Genomic DNA, 18903 nt, shown 5'->3' on the forward strand with positions numbered 1-18903 from the left:
TTAATGTACAATTTAAGCGAATGACGACTTGGATGCATAAAAAAAGCGTGTATTGAAATGAACATTTTATTTTAATAAAATTGCTCGTTATAACAATTACAGTTATATTTATGTTAAATTAATTTGTTACGTTTGTTATTAACAATATACAGCCTTCAACTTATTATTAGATACTAAATTAATGTATCGGTATAAAAAGAAAGAAAATTTTTGAAATAGAGACTTACTTTATTCATAGCGTATAATCCTTTATCAGTTTATTGATCTTAATAGTCTGTGAAAGAAGGTAAAGGAAACAAATTATTTACACAATACGTATTCTCATTTTTGGATAGATTAAATTCATACTATTTAACAAAAATGATATTGAACTAAAATAAAATGTGAAACACTCGCTTACATAGTAAAAGAAATATATACGGCTCTATCTAACAGTTTGTGCAATATAAAAAGTAATTGCTCGGTGAAAGACAACTTAGGAGAAGTAGTCATGTAAATTCGTATACAATAACGTAAAATTTGCGTCAAAACATAATTCTCTACGTTTTGTTATGATGTGTTAGGAGCATAGAGGCAGGTTGATAAGCGGGTATACGTCTCCAGCTGAATAAAAAATGAATCGGAATAGAGGCATTACGTCCATGTACCAAGCGCATCATCAGTCATTGGCATCAGTTACAGTTATTACCTCGACTCAATGGCGAATGAACGATGGAAAGACGATGTCTCATACGCGATGACCCCCTTCAAATTGCTAACGTGGCCCATCGGCGTTTGGCCACTGCAAGTTTATAACATCTATTCGCTATTACGATGCATCTTTGCCACTTGTTGCGTGGTACGCATCTTCATCGATGTCAGTGATCTTTGTTGCGCGATAGTCCAAAGACATATACGTAAAACATCTCTCACATCACGTTGTTCTAAATAAAACTTTGCAACGGCAATACGAAGTGCTTAAATTTTTGGACAATATATGTCTCATTATTGACAACGTGAACAGTGAAGTATTACTTTCTAGAGATAATAACATATCGAATGGATTGTAAATGATCACGATCGTAAGCCCTTGAAAGTTTTGACTAACAAAGATTTCTCTTCTTGAAATATTCGTGTCTGTTTGCCGTTCATACTTAAATATAGCATAATTTGCTCATTCTAGACCTATACTGTTTATTTCATACTTCGTGTGAGAAAACGAACTAGTTGAATGACATGAGACAGAACAGCAAGCATTGATATCGAGTTTTGTTAAACTGTGTTTTATACTTTGGCGCAGAAAAATTAATGCTACATACAATTTTTATCATTTTTATCATTTATTATTTTAATATCGTTTGTTGTCTCGTTATTTTGAAAAATATTCAGTTAAATCTTTAAACAGATAATTATGTACTATTATGCATTTTTAAATCAACCTGGCATATTTTAGCATCATTTTATGCTTTATGTCGTAGACAAAAATGGGCCGTATTATTTGTATAAAACTCTAAAATGTATTATTTGCAATTAATATTAATAAAATCTCATTAAAATATTATAGAATCAAGACAAATCCTTTTAAAACACATAAAACTTTATGTAAAAAAATATATACGATTTACACATACCAACAGAGCCTAGTGGTGATATTGTCTTTCATCGAACTTTATATGGGCTGCACTGATGCCGACCAAAGCGTAGACAGCCTCATGTTAATCTCTTCTGGAATACTTGGTGTGCTGAAGATAGTATGGTTTCGTGTTTATGCAAGGGGTTTGACTAACAATTACGGCTCTGCTGTGGATGATTATCTGATGATTGAAAACACAAATCAGCGGGCCATTATGCGAAAACATGCTTTTATGGGAAGATTTGTCTGCTGTTTCATGCTGGGTTTCTCTTACTTTGGTTGTATAGTATTTGTGCTAATTCCTCTTCTGGGTGATAATATAAATAACCAGATAAATGTATCAAATGAAGACGCTGTATTAGACTATCCAATGCCATCAAGATGCGCATTAGAATACTTGCATGTCCCAACAAGCATGTATAGAATCTCATGTCTCATCGAAACCATTTCACTTATTTTAGGAGGAAACGCTAATCAGGGTAATATTTACTGTTTGATATTTTTGCTTATTTTTTACATTATATAATATCATTTAAGAAATTTTATAAACGCAAAATTATATAATTTCATGCATCAGAATCTTTTATTAATTTTCATGTGATGCAACAATATTATTACAATACTGAAATTAATGTTTTTGTGGAAAACGGAAATTGACGATGAGCCAACTTAATATCATATAAAAATGTAGAAATATATTTATAAAAATATAATACATAAGAAATGAAACTAAGAACATATAATTATACAAATGTAGAATCGAAAGAAAAAATTATTAGATGCATACATTTTGATATATAAATATATATTTTAAATAATTATATAAATAATATTTTTTAAATAATATGTCAAAAATATCAATATATTATTCCATATATTAACATAATATTACAATATCATATATCAATTTTTTTTCTATTAAGGTACCGACTGTACGTTTCTCAACATTACGCTGCACGTTTGCGGTCAAGTGGAAATTTTGAAAGCCAAGTTTCTCGAGTTTGATGTTACAACACCCAAGGTTTATGAGCGTTTTATCGCGCTAATTAAAAGACATAGCTACTTAATAAGAATGGCCAGACAACTTGCCGATACAGTTAATTTTGTTTTACTAATTCAGTTATTCATTATCAGTATACAATTATGTATAATGGGTGAATATATATTTTATCATTTACTGTTTCGTAAAACACGAAGTTATATTATGATGAATCCATTAATTTCTGTTGCAGATTTTCAGTTTATTCTAGCATTGAAAGTCAACGACGTTGTTATGGCAGGAAAAAGTGTAATAGTGCAGAGTACCTTCCTACTACAATTAACGCTATATAGTTTTATCGGGGACTATCTGAAATCCCAGATGGAAGAAATTGGACTTTCAATTTACCAAAATGCTTGGTACAACTTTCCTGCGGATCTGACAAAAAACTTAGTCTTCATCATTATGCGGACACAATCTCCCGTCATGTTACAAGCTGGACATTTTATTGTGATAAATTTGTCAACGTACATGAGTATCCTAAGAGCTTCTATTTCGTATTTGTCTGTACTTCGCGTAATGGTGGAAACATGATAGTCTATGAATTATTGTCCTTTCTATTTTAGATATTCTATTTTAGATTCTAGATATGTATATTCGAGATTTTATTTAACATGTTAGATAGTACCACGTATCGAGTAAATGTAGTAATTTAAAAACGAAAAAATTAATTACAATAAAGGACTTAATTACGGTTTAAACTCTACTTAAATTAAATGTTAAATTACAATTCAGAAAAGAGATTTCTGATACAATTAATGAATTACTTACTCATATTTTTTTACTATCTTGATCCAATTTATCTTGGCGAATATATTTCTCTCGGATCTTCAGCGGATCTCTAGACATGAATTCTGAGACGATAGAAAGTAAAAACTTGTTTTTTTTTTGCAACGGGAACATATGAGGGTCAGGACTCTATATATAAAAGTAAGAACCCTATATGAGAAACTGACATGTGCTTTATCATCAAGCTATTAGATCAATGACACATATTAGAGCTAAGTTCTTACAAATTATGATGAACAGCCATTTCCGGCTATGCGTAAGAGCTGCAAATGCGCAAGGCCATAGAAACATTCAACGTTGGGGTGCATAGCGAAATGCGCTCCGATCAATAATGAATGAAAGTACGAGCTGCGTTAGCTTGTGCTTACGCTCGATGACTGCGTAACCCTTAACATGCGAGGATGGCATCATGCAAAATATGGAACAAAGAAATGTCTCGCGAATTTTCTCTGTATAAGGGAGTAATGTGGCCGCTTGGTTCATGGCCCGTGGATCGTGGTAGAAACTTTGCAAAATTACGCGCGCTGTTTCTTACAGTCACGCAGGTAAGTCCAAAAGTTCATAACATTTTACATTTAAGAACTATCTAAATTATTGTTTCTGATAATATAAATCTCAAAGTTACCCAGTTGAAAATTACCTTGTTAAAAGTAAAATTATCTCATTTATTAATATATAGTTTGCTGTATAATATATGAAGTGCTGTAAATTAATTTTTATTATTATTTGTTTAAATATAAGTAAATCATATAAAAAAATCTTTCTGATTTTGTGGAAGATAAGAATATGAACACGCACTTTTGTTTTGTTTTGTAAATTAACATATTTTGAGTTTTAGCATTCTTATTTCCTATTTCTTAAGATCAAAGGCTATAACCAATTCTGTTGCTTATACGTACATATAAAACAAATAAAATTTTTTAATAAAAATATATATATTCTTTAAATATATTATTTTCGTACTTATTTTATGTGGCAGGCCATTATGGTAGTTTATACAAGTGTGGACATTGGTTACCACAGTAGTGCCACTTTGGCTATGGTCATCGATCACTTCATGTTAGTTTCATGCGGAATTCTGACCATCATAAAAATAGCGCTGATACGGTTGCATCGCGACAATCTGTTGAAGAATCTATACAATGCAGCGAGCGATTGGGCGTATATCACAAAACCGGATCATCGGCAAGTCATGTTTAGCTACGCCAATCTGGGCAGATTTGTCTTCTTCTTTCAGATGGGTTCCTCATATTTTGTCATCATGCCGTTGATATTTGGACCACTACTATCCTTTGCAACGTTGCTTTCTTCACAGAACGTCACGCTAACTGCGAAATCCGAAAAAGAGATGCGAGCTATAGCGTTGCCTCACCAGATGATGTGTCCGTTTGATGCTCCGATCGTTTGCTACGGTATATATATTCTTCAGGCTGTCCAGCTGATCAGCACAGCCACGGGGAATATTGGCAGCGACGTTTTTCTCTTTGGTGTGTGCATGCATCTCTGTGGTCAACTGGAAGTGCTCGGTCTAGAAATGTGGCGGTTCTACGAAAAGAAGAAGAAGAACGGTTATTGGAAACGAACTAAAATGATCACACTGATCGAGAGGCACTGTTTGCTTCTGAATCTAGCTCAAAACATCGTTAATACCCTCGATATCATTTTGATCGCTCAACTGATCCTCCACGCTTCGCAGATATGTTTAATAGGTAATTAAAATTTAAGACAGATAGTATATTTCTTTTTTTCTAACATCATAACTTCTTAATAATAATCGCACATTGCGCTCGTGTTATGTCCAATTCATCAATCGTTTAGATAAGATTAATTATTACAAATTAATTATTACGATAAACAGATTGTTAAATATCGAATATTTTTCAGGATTACAGCTCATTGTGTCGTTGGCAAACCACGATTATTTTCTTGTCACGAGATGCATAGGTTCTTTTAATATATTAATGATACAGTTGTTCTTATATTGCTATATGGGGGAAACTTTGTCGTTAAAAACGCAAGCTATTTCTCGCGCGATTTATTTAAGTAAATGGTATGACTTGCCTACAAGCATTGTGCGAGATATATATTTTATAATAGCTCGTGCTAATGTGCCCGTTTGCATTAAAGTTGGTAAATTCTATATTATAGATCTTAATAGTTTCAGAAATGTTCTAAAACTCTCGGCTTCTTATTTTTCCGTATTACAAATTATGCTTGTTTAATAAACATTGTCAGAAATATTGAAATATAAATATATATTTAATAAAAATCTTAATTTCGCTTTTTACTTTTCGGAATGACTTGCAAAGTAGAAAATAGACAAATGTAACTTACCTGTTGTATCACTTTCAAACAGAAAAATTCGAAAAGTTCGACCGAGCGTCAACGTAGCGAACAAAAATTGCGAAATGAAACGTACACTCGGAGAATAACATAGCGACTGAATTGTACAAGTAAACGTCTCCTCTGCGTGCAGTAAAGAATATAGTCGTTCGACATCCGCAGCAACTTAGAAGAAACGGTCACGCAAATTCTCCAACGACAATTTGGCGTAAAAGCGTAATCTTCTGTACTTTCTGATAATGCGTTAAGAAAGTAGAGGCGGGTTGATAAGCGGGTATACGTCTCAAACTGAATAAAAAATGAATAGTAATACCTGCGTTGTGTGTACCGATGTACCTGGGCACATTATTGGTTATTGGCATCAGTTACAGTCATTACTTCCGACCCGATGGCAAGCGAACGATGGAAGAACGATGTCGCGTATGCGATGACTCCCTTCAAGCTGTTGGCGTGGCCCATCGGCGTTTGGCCACTTCAAGTTTATAACGTCTACTCGCTAATACGATGCATCTTAGCAACTTGTTGCATGGTACGCATCGTCTCAGTTCGATTACGACGATCCTTGTCGCGTATTTGTAAAAACGTAGAGAATAACTTTTACGTTGACATCACAGCGTTCTGAAATAAAACTTTTTCGATGTCAATGACAGTACCAAGTGTTTAAATTCCTAAACGATGGATATTATTGACTCTTTTTTTAGGGATAGCAGCTCATTGATCGAAAATATCGTAGATACACAACCGTACTGTTGCAAATTGACTAACGAAGACATTGCTTAGTTCTGCTTAGAACTTACGGCTTATTTCTTGTTCATGCTGAGGGGTAGCGTAACTGTTTCTGAGAAATTCCGGGGGTAGCATGTCGGGGGTGCTATATCGCTTTTTGTAATTTTATCATTCGTGTCTAACAAGAATCGCATCGACATGACATTTTTTTGATAGTAACGTATCAAAAAGGATAGATCGTATCATAAGAAAGACAATCTAAATGCATAATACGTACAAGATTGGAAAAAGATTCTCATTGATATCTATTAATTTTTATTTTTTATTATTCAAAAATTTATATTACTCACTATTATAAGTTTATCTTGATATTCCTTATAGGCATTCAATTTTACGTGCCTTTAAATCAGTTAGATAATTTAAACGTACTTTATGCGTAGAGGACTGAGATAGCGTCATTTACTCCAATTTTAAAGACCATCGTTTATAATTAAACTTTAATATTTTCAAAGATCCATCGATCTGGAAAAAATTGGGACATATTTTTTCTAGACACAAAAGCTGTTTGAATGAGAAAGTATACCATTTACACATATCAACAGAGCATAATAGTGATCTTGCCTTCCATGGAGTTTCACATGGGCTGCACTGACGCGGAGCAGAACATAGACGGTCTCATGTTGGCCTGTTGCGGCGTGCTCGGAGTGCTGAAGACTATATGCTTCCGCATATACGCGAAAAACTTAACTGACAATTACGGCTCTGCCCTGAAGGATTATCTGACGATTGAAAACACGGAGCACCGTGCCATTATGCGAAGACACGCTTTTATGGGACGAACCGTCTCCTGTTTCATGGTGTGCTTCTCTTACTTTAGCGTGACGATATATTCGCTAATTCCTCTTCTGGGCGAAGATCTAACTAATGATCAAGATAACTGGATTAACGTAACAAATGAAGACGTTGTATTGGACTATCCAATGCCATCAAGATGCGCATTAGAATACTTGCATGTCCCAACAAGCATGTATAGAATTATCTGTTTCTTGGAATTTATCGTGCTAATACTTACGTGTACTAGTAATCACGGTAATATCTATTTGTTGATTTGTATGTTTTTCTTACATTTCGTATCGTGTAATACTATGGAAAATTATATCAGAATTTTTATTAACTCTATTAACGTAACTCTATTAACTGTCTCTGCTTGTTGTTAATTCTAAAGATAATTACATATATATATGGTGAAATATATAATATAGCAGCATAAAAAATATAAAGATGTAATGAGATTAAATACGTAATTCTGTAGATAGAAATAATACAAAGAAATTTAATACAAAATTATGTTTTTTACTACACTAATAAAATAAAGTCTGTATTATCATATTTCTTTTCTATAAAGGTAATGACTCTTTGTTCCTCAATATTACACTGCATATGTGCGGTCAAATAAAAATTCTAAAGGCCAATTTCATCGGCTTTGGTGCCTCGAGCCCGAGGGTCTATGATCGTTTCAATGCTCTAATTCAGAGGCATAACTACCTAATAACGTTGGCTAAGGAACTAACTAAATCGATCAGTTTAGTTTTGCTGACGCAGTTATTTATTAGCAGCATATTGTTGTGTATAATGGGTGAATATTATATCATTTACGGTATTAATGGGTTTTGCAAAGTATTTAAGTTACAAGTTCTAAGAATTTATATTAAGCAGATAAATAATTTTTTTCAGGGTTTCAATTTATCTTAGCGTTAAAAATGCACAACGTTGTCATGATGGGGAAAAGCTGCATGGTATTGTGTACCTTCCTAACACAATTATCCGTATACAGTTTTGTCGGGGATTACTTGAAATCCCAAATGGAAGAAGTTGGACTTTTCATTTATCAGAGCATCTGGTATAATCTTCCTACGAAGTTGGCGAAAAATTTAATCTTCATCATTATGCGGACACAATCTCCCGTCAAGCTGCAGGCTGGAAATTTCATCGTGGTAAACCTAGCAACTTATATGAGTATCCTGAAAACTTCTATTTCCTATTTATCTGTACTACGTGTAATGATAGAAACATAAAATATAAAGCCTATGATAAAAATATTTCACAAATTATAAATTTACGATTCGGAATTATGTTCGGCGACATAGAATTCTGTAGAAACAAAAGTTTACTATAATTTTAATAAAATTGCTAATTAAAATCATAACATAACCATTTAACCGTGCCAAAAATCTATTATTTCTTTTTATAAAGAAATTTTGGAAATATATGCGTATTTGAAAAAGGTATGTGTATATACTGTCTTGTTTAAAAAATTACAAACTTAACTCATTGAAGGGTATAAGGGAAAAACGATCAAAATCCACTTTTTATCGAAATTGATCTGAGCATGCTATCTTATGGCATTTTCAAAGAACTTTATACTTCTCATCCATTTTGATCAAGAACAGTTACTATTAATTAAAAATAAGGAATGAGGCCGAAAGATGTACCGTGCTAAGGAAAAATCTCCAGAGTCCAACACACAATGTAAGCACTAAGTAAACACTATGCATTCCGATATTCATTGCCAGTACTTTTTTCAATAGCTTTCTAAGATATCTAATGTCTTAAACTTAAAATAGCGTTTTTCTCGAAATTACTTCGGATGGACATTGATCGCGTTTTTCTCATGTACCCTCCATATACCTTTACAAGAAAATAATTTCTGTTTTTCTTTTTTTTTTTTTATTCAATGTTTATACTTTTATAAACTCGTTTCCATCATTTTGAAAGAAATATTACATCATAATCATATATTGTGCAATATTATTATACTTTACTAACATAATCTAAACATACCGATTATTGCTTTTTACTCCAATCTCGAATACTTCAATCTCAATCGTTGCGTAGCATCGTCACGATGTATATTGCTCAGTTTTTAACACTCAATTAAAACTCAAAAATCCATGTCTTGGCTAGGTTGCACTACAAACACTTGCTCTTGAATACATCGACATCAGATTGAACAAAATTACATTTCCGTTAATTACATTCAAATTCTAAATTAATTTATCATTTATATTGCACAATGCACGTTTTCTTCGTCATCACTGCTCACGCGATCTTCTTTTTATCGCGCTCATGACTGCGACATAGTGGTAGATGCCGCAGTGTATGGAAGACATTGTACTGTCTCTTTTCACGTTTATCTTACTACCATCCATCATACGCTGCATGAGCTAATAAAATATGAGTCTAATAGAGATAATATCTAATTCGCGGTTGATATTCCATGATAATGTTTCATGACAACGCAAATCAACATTGAATTTGTGCGATATAGAAAATTGCACCCGTAACAACCGATCAGTCTCGAATGTCCAGTCATCCGTGTAGTTTTTGCAACTACCATAATGTCGGATGATGTTTGGAACGATGATATCGCGTACGAGTTCTCCACTCAAAGAACATTTATGCAAATACTCGGTATATGGCCGCTACAGAAGAAGAGGATATTCATGACAGTTCAATGGAGCGTAATGATATTCATACAGGTACGTTGGCAGTACGTCGACAGGGAGGGAAGAAATTGTAGAAACGCGTTACAACAGAGAGGGAAAAAAAGTATACCGGGACGATTCTCTCAATTTCTAAGTCCAAGAATTTACGTATAAAAGAATTACCAAATATTTTCGTAAATGCAGTTCGAGCTTTTCGAATGCGGATATATTTTATACTCGTTGCTGTACACGCATATATCATATTTTCTAAGGCAACGGGATCATTATTAGTTGTCACCACTCATCTTCCTGTATATGGAATTCACTGGAAATAATCGTGATGCTGGTACAGATATAGAAGCCATGTTATATTTTGCAACCACGTTGTCCTTAACTTTGAAATACATCTGTATTAATGCTAACGGAAGTAAGATGGCAAAAAATATTAATTCTGCTATCGCCGATTGGTCGTCTGCAAAGAATGACGAGGAATCGTACAAGATCATGAAGAAACATGCGTTTAAATCCAGACTATGTACTTTGTTCATGCTGTACTTAGCTTTCACATGTGGTTCCCTTTATGTACTTTCTGTCGTACTTATAAACTTAAAAGACCTAATTTTACCAGGTCAAGTGGTGAACGTATCAAATGGTAATGTAATACTTCTATAATACTTGTTAAATTATTATTTAATAAGAAGTGCTCTTTAAATACATTCGTAAGAACATTAATAATAATTACTAAAAATAGTAAAAAATAAGAGAATCCATATTGCCTGAATTTTCCAGTGTATTAAGAATGCATTGTTTTTCAAAATTTTTTGTTATTATATTAAACTCTCTGTTCTAGACACTGAGAAATGAAGATAAAAAGTATGTTATGCAATCGTGCAAATAATTATCTCTTTTATGGTCTTTCCATTTTACAAAATAGATCTAATCTGTGATTAAAATTCTTTTTCTGTTAGTATCTTAAAAATATTTAAATAAAGTACTAAAGTTATTTTATTTATTATTACATTTACATTTATTATATTGTTTTATTATTCATCTTTCTGTTTTATTTTAATATTAGTAATTAAAATAACGTTACTATTGTTATTAAAACTTAAAACTTGTATTCTTATTGCAGATAATATCGGTACGAAAGACCGGATGTTTATAGTGCCATGTGGTGAGTTAGGTGATAAAATTACCAGTTTACAGTACGTGATGGTCATCATGTTTCAAACGGTTGAATTACTCATGATATGTGTATTGCAATCTATTGCGGACAGTTTTTATATTGGCGTTACTCTACACCTCACTGGTCAACTTAAACTGCTTGAAACAAAGTTTAAAATTTTTGCAAGCAAGCCAGACGCTCGGATTAATCATCGAAAGCAATTTATTAACTTGGTTAATAGGCACTGTGAATTAGTGGAGCTCAATCAGAATATAGAAGATACGTTCTATCTGATTATATTATTCCAACTTGTTATAGTAACGCTTGTGCTCGCGCTACTAGGTATCGTATAATAATTGAATTTATTGTGAGCTTAATGAATCCTTTTATCAAGACATTTTAATGTATCATGTTATGTTACGACTAAACATTTAATTGTATATTACCTTAATTTTTAAATTTCCATCTTTGTTTGAAACATCTTTCAGGATTACGTATAATAGTTTGCTTAAAAAACAGCGATTATGTCGAATTAACGAAAAGTACTGTACTCTTGAACTACATGTTCCTACAGTCGCTGGTGTACTGCTATGGCGGTGATTTTGTGCAAAAAGGAAGTGAAGGTATATTCCACGCAATGTTCATGGCTTCCTGGTTTAAGATTCCTGCAAGATTGATGAAGGACTTGAACTTCGCGATGATGAGATCAAGCTATCCATTTCGTCTCACCGGTGGAAAATTTTTCTACGCTAATTGCGAAGCAATGGTGTATATTCTGAAGACGGCAGCTTCATATGTTTCGGTTTTACGAGTAACACTGAGAGATTAATAAAAACTATCAAATAATCTAATCACAACTTTCTGAACACATAAAAGTTATGTGTTCAACAAGTTAACACGTAAAAATTGTCTATGCTATATAAAAAACGTAAATACAATTAATTATAAAATATTTTCGGACAAAACATATATACGTACATACTTATGTAGTATCTTGAATAATATCGTTTTTTGAGATTTATCTCACTAGTATACTTGGCTAATTAAATTAATTACATATCTATTTCTGAGCTGTAAAGTTTTTATTTAATAATGCTCACTCTTTTTTAAATATTTTTTAAATATTTGGCGTATACTTTTTCTTTTTTAAAAAGTTTTTTCAGCGATTAAGTAAATACCAGAAATTTAGCGCTGCTCCAGATGATCTCTAAACCGTGTCCAGAAGCTCACTACTTCCTCTGCAACCACGTTACTCGTGTAGCTTCTTCTACTTTGTCTCATGTACTGTCGATAGTTTTACTTCCTTTACTTTGTTCACTATATCGCTTCGAATAGATGATATAACGGTAAAAAAAAAAGAAACATTTTTCTCGCGGAAAGGATCGCAGACCTACTATACAGGTCATCATTGTTCAATTCGTAATTGATCGATTGAGCGCATCTATGCGCTGACATACAACAGCATTGAAAATTGTATGCATTATCGGACGTTTCAAAGATGCACGATAGACACAAATTTGTCATGTCACTTATCTTACTACCCTAAAGGGCGGAAGGGCTAGATGCGTATAGACGATAGCATTTTTCTTCAGGACAAAAGTAAGGCATCGACCCGAGCGACCCGTCACGCACAACTACAATTTTCCTTTTCGAAGTCGAAACCAGTCAATACATTGCTGAACATGAAGACGAATTGGAACACTGGTATAAATTATGGCTTTTCTACGATAAAATCGATGATGTGGATACTCGGTCTATGGCCTTTGCAACGGAATAACGTAGTTTACACGATTCAGTGGTTCATAATGTTCATGACAGTGGTAAAATAACGTAACATAATGTAAGATAACGTGCAATGTAGAAATTAGCTGCTTGTAATATGGTAAGAGCAAAAGAACATGCAAATTCTTAGTAAAAGTTAACAAGGTAGAAACGCACTGTATTTGCTTAAATCTTTTTCAATCAGCTTCAAAGTCAAAATTATAAGAATTTTAACTTTAAATTATTGAATAATTAAGTCCACTCGGTAAAAAACTTTTTACATAAAGATATACATAAAATATATCTATATATGTTTTCTTCTGTTATCTAATTCTTCTGTCTGTATATATAAAAAAATTATAAGAAGAATAATTAAAAAATAATTAGAAAAATAATTTTTGCACTGCTTTTTTATACAGAAAGTAAAACTGCGATTGGATTATACAATATTCTATGTATAATCATATTTTATATACTATTATTTATATATAATTATAAATGGGCAATTTTTATTACTCATTTTCTCAAAGTTTACTTTTTATAAGATGCAATTCAAAAATTATTCTTGTAATTACTTTTTAATTCCATTTCTTATTATTTTTCCTGTATATACAAACAGAAATTATACAAGAGGAAAAACATACATGCACATACTTTATATATAATTATATATGTGTTTATATGTTTTTATACAAGAAATTTTTTACAAAAGTTTTTACATAAAACATTTATAATTATCTGTAATTAGAATAACTTCTGTAACATTGTATATAAGTATAAAAAATATTAAAAACGTATTAAGTATAGTATATTAAAAGATATACATATATTATGCACATTAATTTATGCATAACTATGTAAACTAAAAATAATTGGCGATGGAAATTTAATAAATAATTTGGACGTCGTTTTTCAATGTTTATTGTTTTCAATGTAGTGTAACTTCACATGAGAACGCAATTTTATATTTACCATGTAGTCTCTCACAGTGATCAACGTGCTGATAGAACCCTTCAAAAGCTGCGATGCTGACAGAGACGGTTTTGAAATTCTTCGCATCATAGAAAACAGCACACATGGGTGGTTAAACATTATTTTCCCGCGAATTTACATGAAAAAGATCGCCGTTAATCTAAATTCTGCGATCGATGACTGGTTGTCTCCGGCTATAAAGAAAGAGTGGCGTGTAATAATGATGGCGTATGCACGTACAGGACGTCTGGTCGCCCGAACTCATTTGATCGTTGGGATAATAGCAGGCATCTTATGGTTCACATCCGCCTTTCTCAGCAATAAGCAAGAGGTTGTATTAAATTTACTGAGTAAACTTTAATCATGTTTTGTTAATAAAGTCGAGAATATTTTGTTTTGTAAAAATAAATACGTCCTATGTGTATATTCACAGACTGGAACTATAGGTAACGGCACTGCGACATGGAACTTTGTCTTTCCATCAACATGTCTATACAAAGGGATTTCATATTCCACGTATAAAATATTGTTTGCAATACAAATAATACAAGCGTCTGTGCTATTAATAGCAGAATGTGCTTGCGACGTATTCTTTTTCAGCATCATTATGCATCTTTGCGGTCAGTTAGAGCTTTTGAGAATACAGTTTACGATGATCAGCAAAACACGCTACGATGAAAAGCGCCATGTTTTGGGGCCATTGGTCAAAAGACATTGCCAGCTGATAGCATTGGTTAAGAATATCGAAGATGCTTTTAATATCAACATTTTACTACGCTTTGTAATAATCAGCATAGCCATTGCAATTTCAGGTATATATTTCACTCTTGTTGACAAGTTTTATATTGGTTTAACTCATCTTCAAAACGGTTTACAAAGGTATAAAATTATATCTCGAGAATTGCGTAAAGACGATAAAATGGTTTTGCAGTACATTTATATAATTACATTAAATTATTGAGTTATTTTTAAAGTTTGCGGTAAAATTTTAAATTAATAAAAGCAAAGTGCCAATATAAACAGTAAAAAATAATAAAATAGCAATAAAAATTATACAACTTATAAAGAAACATTTCAAAATATAAAATACATTCAGCATAAAAATCTAATGTAATATTTTAATTTAAAAAATTTCGGTTTTCAGGAATAGGAATACTTCTATCAATCAAGCAACAAAATTATCAGGAAGTGATAAAAATGTTCTTATCCACTCAGTTTTATATGGGACAAGTTTTTTTGTATACATATGCCGGTGATATGTTGCAAAATCAAAGCGAGTCGATTGTTTATGCCATATACAGCTCCGAATGGCATGAAATATCGCCCATCATGATGAAAGATCTGATATTCGTTATGATGAGGATGAATACCCCTCTCCGAATTAGCGCGGGAAAATTTTTCTATCTTACGCGAAACACTATGACAGATATCTTGAAAACCACCTTAACATATATATCGTTTATACGGGTGACACTGATTAATGAATAAAAATTTCCCTCGATAACTTTTGCGTTATAAAAATGACATATATATGTAAATAAGAAATAGAAAATATAATTATATTTCAATATTTTACGATGAACTTTTTTTAATCAACTACTAATTCTAAAATTGCTAATCACAATCATAACATAACCGTTTTACCGTGCCAAAAATCTATTATTTCTTATACTCATAAAGAAATTCTCAGAAATATATGCGTATTTAAAAAGGGTATGCTGTCTTGCTTAAAAAATTACAACCTTAATGTAGTTTCTTTTTTAAAAAGTTTTTTTTAGTGATCAAGTAAATACCAGAATTTTATCGCTCCTCCAGATCTCTAAACCGTGTCCACAAACTCACTATACTTCCTCTGCAACCACGTTACTCGTATAGCTTCTTCTACTTTGTCTGCATATACTACTGTCGATGGCTTTACTTTCTTTACTTTATTCACTATATCGCTTCGAATAGATGATATATAACAGTAAAAAAAAAAAAAAGGAACATTTTGCTCGCGGAAAGAAACGCAGACCTGTTATACAGAATATCATCGTTCAATTCGTAATTGATCGTGAGCATCTATGCGCTTGACACAACAGCATTGAAAATTGTATGTATTACCGGACGTTTCAAAGATGCGCGGTAGGCATAAATTTGTCATATCACTTATCTTACCACCCTAAAGTTTGGTCACTGCGGAAGGAGTAGATGCGTATAGACTATAATTTTCTTCAGGGTAAAAGTAAGGCATCGACCTGAGGAACCTGTCACGCACAACTACAATTTTCCTTTTCGAAATCGAAACCAGTCAATACATCGCTGAACATGAAGACGAATTGGAACAGTGGTATAAATTATGGCTTTTCTACGATAAAATCGATGACGTGGATACTCGGTCTATGGCCTTTGCAACGGAATAACGTAGTTTACACAATTCAGTGGTTCATAATGTTCACAGCAGCGGTAAAATAACGTAACATAATGTAAGATAACGTGCAATGTAGAAATTAGCTGCTTGTAATGGTAAGAGCAAAATAATATGCAAATTTTTAGTAAAAGATAACAAGGTAAATAGCTGCACTGCATTTGCTTCTTTTTCACTCAGCTTCAAAATCATAAAAAATTTAACTTTAAATTATTGAATAATTCAGTTCACCCGATAAAAAATTTTTATATAAAAATAAATATATAAAATATATCGTTTCTTCTCTCTTTTATCTTACTTCTGTCTGTATGTATAAAAAATAATAAGAAGATTGATTAAAAAATAATTATAAAAGTAATTTTTGCATTATCTTTTTATATAAAGAGTACGATTACGATATATTTGATACAATACTTTATATTGAATTATTATACTTCATATACAATTGTTTATCTATATATATGTATGTTATGTATATATGGACAATTTTTTAATTTATTTCTTCAAACTTTACTTTTTATAAGAAGCAATGCGAACATTATTTTTATAATTATTTTTTAATTTTTTTATTATTTATTTTCCGGCACATAGGTACGAACAGAGATTATACAAGATAGAGATAACGTATATAAATATATGTTACTTATAATAATATACATTATACATGTTTTTATATAAAAAAAATTTTTATTAGCAATTTTTATGCAAAAAAATGTTTACTTATCTATAATTAAAATAACTTCTGTAACATTGTATATAAGTATAAAAAAATGTTTAAAATGTATGAAATATGGTATATTAAAAGATATATATTATGCACAATAATTTATCACAACTTAAGCATAAACAGCAATTAACGATTAGAATTTAATAAATGGTTTGTGTGTGGACGTTGTTTCTCAATATTTACTGTTTTTTACATAGAGTAACCTCACCTGAGAATGCAATTTTATATTTGTTACTGTGCAGTCTCTCACAATGATCAACGTGCTGGTAGAAGCTTTCAAAAGCTGTGATGCTGACAGAGACGGTTTGGAAATTCTTCGTTTAGCGGAAAGCACCATGCATGGGTGGTTGAACATTATTTTCCCGCGAATTTACATGAAAAAGATCGCCGTTAATATCAATTCTGCGATCGATGACTGGGCTTCGACTCTGAAAAAAGAGTCACGTGTAGTGATGATGGCGTATGCACGTACAGGACGTCTGGTCGCCCTGTCTCACTTAGTCGTTGGAGCAGTAGGAGGCATCTTATGGTTTATATCCGTCTTCCTCAGCAATAAGCAAAAGGTTGTATTAAATTTACTGAGTGAAAGTTAATCATGTTCTGTTAATAAAGAGAATATTTTGTTTTGTAAAAATAAATATGCCCTATGTGTACAGGCTGCAACTATAGGTAACAGCACTGAAACTGCATGGAATTTTGTCCTTCCATCAACATGTCTGTACAAAGGGGTTTCATATTCCACGTATAAAATATTGTTTGCAATGCAAATAATACAGGGGTCTGTGGTATTAATATCAGAATGTGCTTGCGATAGCTTCTTTTTCAGCATCACTATGCATCTTTGCGGTCAGTTAGACCTTCTGAGAATACAGTTTACGAAGATCAGTAAAAAACGCTACGATGGAGAACGTCATGTTTTGGAGCCATTGGTCAAAAGACATTGCCAACTGATAGCATTAGCCAGGAATATCGAAGATGCTTTTAATATCAACATTTTACTACGCCTTTTAATAATTAGCGTAGTCATTGCAGCTTCAGGTATATATATTTCACTCTTTTTGACAAGTTTTATATTGGCCTAGCCCATTTCGAAACGGTTTACAAAGATACCAAATTATATCTCGAAACTTGCGTAAAGATGATAAAAATTACAAGAATGGTTTTACAGTACATTTATATAATTAGATTAAATTATTGAGTTATTTTTAAAGTTCGTGGTAAAATGTTAAATTAATAAGAAAAAGCAAGGTACCAATATAAACAGTAAAAAATAATAAAATAGCAATAAAAATTATAAAACAAATATTTCAAAATATAAAATACATTCAGCATAAAAATCTAACGTAATATTTTAATTCAAAGAATCTCGGTTTTCAGGAGTAGGACTTCTTCTGTCAATCAAGCAACAAAATTATGAGGAAATGATAAAAATGTTCGTATCCATGCAGTTTTGTTTAGTACAGACCTTTTTGTATACATATGCCGGTGATACGTTGCAAACTCAAAGCGAGTCGATTGTTTATACCATATACAATTCTGCATGGTATGAAATGTCGCCTATTATGGTGAAAGATCTGATCTTTGTTATGATGAGGATGAAGACCCCTCTTCGAATTAGTGCCGGAAAATTTTTCTATCTTACGCGAAACACTATGACAGATATCTTGAGAACCACCTTAACATATATATCGTTCTTACGAGTGACAATTAATGAGTAATGAATCTTCACGGTATATATTAACTCTTGCTTTGTAAAAAGTGACACATATATGTAGATAATTAAAATAATATATAATTATATTTCAGTATTTTACGATTTACTTTTTTTAATCAACGCGTATATTTGTTACGTATGTATATACGTTTATTTGTACTTG

The 18903-nt window shown here is 32.0% G+C and overlaps 5 protein-coding genes across 8 annotated transcripts; all 5 read left to right on the forward strand.

Annotated features, from left to right (window-relative positions):
* The first annotated feature begins 697 nt into the window (after window positions 1-697).
* LOC139807886 (odorant receptor 9a-like) lies at window positions 698-3357 on the forward strand. 2 transcript variants are annotated; one of them, XM_071769372.1, is made up of 4 exons: window positions 698-838; window positions 1617-2091; window positions 2536-2766; window positions 2845-3357. In XM_071769372.1, the coding sequence occupies exons 1-4, from the start codon at window positions 698-700 to the stop codon at window positions 3183-3185; spliced, it is 1188 nt and encodes a 395-aa protein (XP_071625473.1). In that variant the 3' UTR covers window positions 3186-3357. The 2 variants fall into 2 exon arrangements, with proteins under 2 accessions (XP_071625473.1, XP_071625472.1); XM_071769371.1 differs by having other exon boundaries at window positions 2536-3357.
* A 135-nt stretch (window positions 3358-3492) lies between these two features.
* Window positions 3493-5767, forward strand: LOC139807891 (odorant receptor 2a-like). The gene is made up of 3 exons (XM_071769380.1): window positions 3493-3985; window positions 4420-5149; window positions 5325-5767. The coding sequence occupies exons 1-3, from the start codon at window positions 3842-3844 to the stop codon at window positions 5660-5662; spliced, it is 1212 nt and encodes a 403-aa protein (XP_071625481.1). The 5' UTR covers window positions 3493-3841; the 3' UTR covers window positions 5663-5767.
* An 8-nt stretch (window positions 5768-5775) lies between these two features.
* On the forward strand, window positions 5776-11991 carry LOC139808162 (uncharacterized). The gene is made up of 8 exons (XM_071769821.1): window positions 5776-6312; window positions 7112-7598; window positions 7915-8145; window positions 8244-8581; window positions 9854-10048; window positions 10286-10646; window positions 11127-11501; window positions 11648-11991. The coding sequence occupies exons 1-8, from the start codon at window positions 6172-6174 to the stop codon at window positions 11986-11988; spliced, it is 2469 nt and encodes an 822-aa protein (XP_071625922.1). The 5' UTR covers window positions 5776-6171; the 3' UTR covers window positions 11989-11991.
* A 730-nt stretch (window positions 11992-12721) lies between these two features.
* Window positions 12722-15381, forward strand: LOC139807885 (odorant receptor 4-like). The gene is made up of 4 exons (XM_071769370.1): window positions 12722-12979; window positions 13900-14223; window positions 14326-14704; window positions 15037-15381. Exons 1-4 carry the CDS (start codon window positions 12722-12724, stop codon window positions 15378-15380), a joined length of 1305 nt encoding a protein of 434 aa, XP_071625471.1. The 3' UTR covers window position 15381.
* A 498-nt stretch (window positions 15382-15879) lies between these two features.
* On the forward strand, window positions 15880-18834 carry LOC139807903 (odorant receptor 22c-like). Of its 3 annotated transcripts, XM_071769400.1 has the most exons (5): window positions 15880-16016; window positions 16110-16337; window positions 17269-17589; window positions 17683-18064; window positions 18404-18834. In XM_071769400.1, exons 2-5 carry the CDS (start codon window positions 16200-16202, stop codon window positions 18742-18744), a joined length of 1182 nt encoding a protein of 393 aa, XP_071625501.1. In that variant the 5' UTR covers window positions 15880-16016; window positions 16110-16199; the 3' UTR covers window positions 18745-18834. The 3 variants fall into 3 exon arrangements, with proteins under 3 accessions (XP_071625501.1, XP_071625502.1, XP_071625503.1); XM_071769401.1 differs by lacking the exon at window positions 15880-16016 and having other exon boundaries at window positions 16195-16397; XM_071769402.1 differs by lacking the exon at window positions 15880-16016 and having other exon boundaries at window positions 16195-16357.
* Window positions 18835-18903: the final 69 nt, after the last annotated feature.

The sequence above is a fragment of the Temnothorax longispinosus genome, chromosome 2, assembly GCF_030848805.1.
Source record: "Temnothorax longispinosus isolate EJ_2023e chromosome 2, Tlon_JGU_v1, whole genome shotgun sequence".
Lineage (NCBI taxonomy): Eukaryota > Metazoa > Arthropoda > Insecta > Hymenoptera > Formicidae > Temnothorax > Temnothorax longispinosus.

What these genes read in the sequence shown, in the direction of transcription:
- LOC139807886 (XM_071769371.1), top strand. Translation starts at nt 698, where the DNA reads ATGGCGAATGAACGATGGAAAGACGATGTCTCATACGCGATGACCCCC. An exon ending in TCTTTGCCACTTGTTGCGTG is followed by an intron (nt 839 to 1,616) that starts GTACGCATCTTC and finishes ACATACCAACAG; the next exon opens with AGCCTAGTGGTGATATTGTC. An exon ending in AGGAGGAAACGCTAATCAGG is followed by an intron (nt 2,092 to 2,535) that starts GTAATATTTACT and finishes TTTTCTATTAAG; the next exon opens with GTACCGACTGTACGTTTCTC.
- LOC139807891 (XM_071769380.1), top strand. Translation starts at nt 3,842, where the DNA reads ATGGCATCATGCAAAATATGGAACAAAGAAATGTCTCGCGAATTTTCT. An exon ending in TGTTTCTTACAGTCACGCAG is followed by an intron (nt 3,986 to 4,419) that starts GTAAGTCCAAAA and finishes TTTATGTGGCAG; the next exon opens with GCCATTATGGTAGTTTATAC. An exon ending in TTCGCAGATATGTTTAATAG is followed by an intron (nt 5,150 to 5,324) that starts GTAATTAAAATT and finishes AATATTTTTCAG; the next exon opens with GATTACAGCTCATTGTGTCG.
- LOC139808162 (XM_071769821.1), top strand. Translation starts at nt 6,172, where the DNA reads ATGGCAAGCGAACGATGGAAGAACGATGTCGCGTATGCGATGACTCCC. An exon ending in TCTTAGCAACTTGTTGCATG is followed by an intron (nt 6,313 to 7,111) that starts GTACGCATCGTC and finishes ACATATCAACAG; the next exon opens with AGCATAATAGTGATCTTGCC. An exon ending in TACGTGTACTAGTAATCACG is followed by an intron (nt 7,599 to 7,914) that starts GTAATATCTATT and finishes TTTTCTATAAAG; the next exon opens with GTAATGACTCTTTGTTCCTC.
- LOC139807885 (XM_071769370.1), top strand. Translation starts at nt 12,722, where the DNA reads ATGCGTATAGACGATAGCATTTTTCTTCAGGACAAAAGTAAGGCATCG. An exon ending in TTCTCAGCAATAAGCAAGAG is followed by an intron (nt 14,224 to 14,325) that starts GTTGTATTAAAT and finishes GTATATTCACAG; the next exon opens with ACTGGAACTATAGGTAACGG. An exon ending in CATAGCCATTGCAATTTCAG is followed by an intron (nt 14,705 to 15,036) that starts GTATATATTTCA and finishes TTCGGTTTTCAG; the next exon opens with GAATAGGAATACTTCTATCA.
- LOC139807903 (XM_071769400.1), top strand. Translation starts at nt 16,200, where the DNA reads ATGAAGACGAATTGGAACAGTGGTATAAATTATGGCTTTTCTACGATA. An exon ending in TCCTCAGCAATAAGCAAAAG is followed by an intron (nt 17,590 to 17,682) that starts GTTGTATTAAAT and finishes CTATGTGTACAG; the next exon opens with GCTGCAACTATAGGTAACAG. An exon ending in CGTAGTCATTGCAGCTTCAG is followed by an intron (nt 18,065 to 18,403) that starts GTATATATATTT and finishes CTCGGTTTTCAG; the next exon opens with GAGTAGGACTTCTTCTGTCA.